General features: G+C 48.3%; 1 protein-coding gene across 1 annotated transcript in view; it reads left to right on the top strand.

The window, feature by feature from the left end:
* Positions 1-567, top strand: part of LOC119591296 — a 16,450-nt gene that overhangs the window by 8,236 nt on the left and 7,647 nt on the right. The window contains exon 10 of the mRNA XM_037940023.1: positions 35-295. Within this exon, the coding sequence (XP_037795951.1) occupies positions 35-295 (261 nt within the window). The remainder of the gene's footprint in view (positions 1-34; positions 296-567) is intronic.

Raw genomic sequence — 567 nt, 5'->3', positions numbered from 1 at the left:
TAAATAAACTAAACTCGTTTCCGTATGCCTGCAGAGCGTGTACCGGTCTCAGGTGTCTCCCGTGGCTCAGGTGCACCCCCAGAGAGCCACCGCCGCCCCGCCGCAGGATCAGGACCGAGAGTCGGCACCGAGAATGACCCAGCATCCCGCGCAGGCCATGAAGCATCCCGAAGGAGTCCTGGAGGTGAGGAAGACGTCAGACAAGCAGGAAGTGAAGGCGAGAGGAAAGCAGACGCGGTTGTCCCAGGAACACCCCCACGATGCTACAGTGTCATCGCAAGGGCGTCCCGACAAGGTGAAGTCAAATGTTTATCTTTTCTTTCCCATGAGAGAAGTCAGGATGGTCGAGAGTGATGTTTGGAATGGCTGTGTTTATATATTAAGTAACTGGAATGCATTAATGGTTGGGGAAACGCTCATCTCATTTATTCCTTGTGACGTAGAGCGAGCACTTGCAATGTGTGATAGTGTCTTGCGAAATTGCGTTTTCGTATCAGTAGAACGATTAATGTTCTAGTTTAAAAATAGGTTGAAAATTGATAGATATAAAATATTTTGTTTTTCAGT

The sequence above is a fragment of the Penaeus monodon genome, chromosome 28 (genome assembly GCF_015228065.2).
Source record: "Penaeus monodon isolate SGIC_2016 chromosome 28, NSTDA_Pmon_1, whole genome shotgun sequence".
NCBI classification, from domain to species: domain Eukaryota; kingdom Metazoa; phylum Arthropoda; class Malacostraca; order Decapoda; family Penaeidae; genus Penaeus; species Penaeus monodon.
The sequence above is the reverse complement of the archived record's forward strand: the minus strand, read 5'-3'. Positions and strand labels throughout refer to the sequence as shown.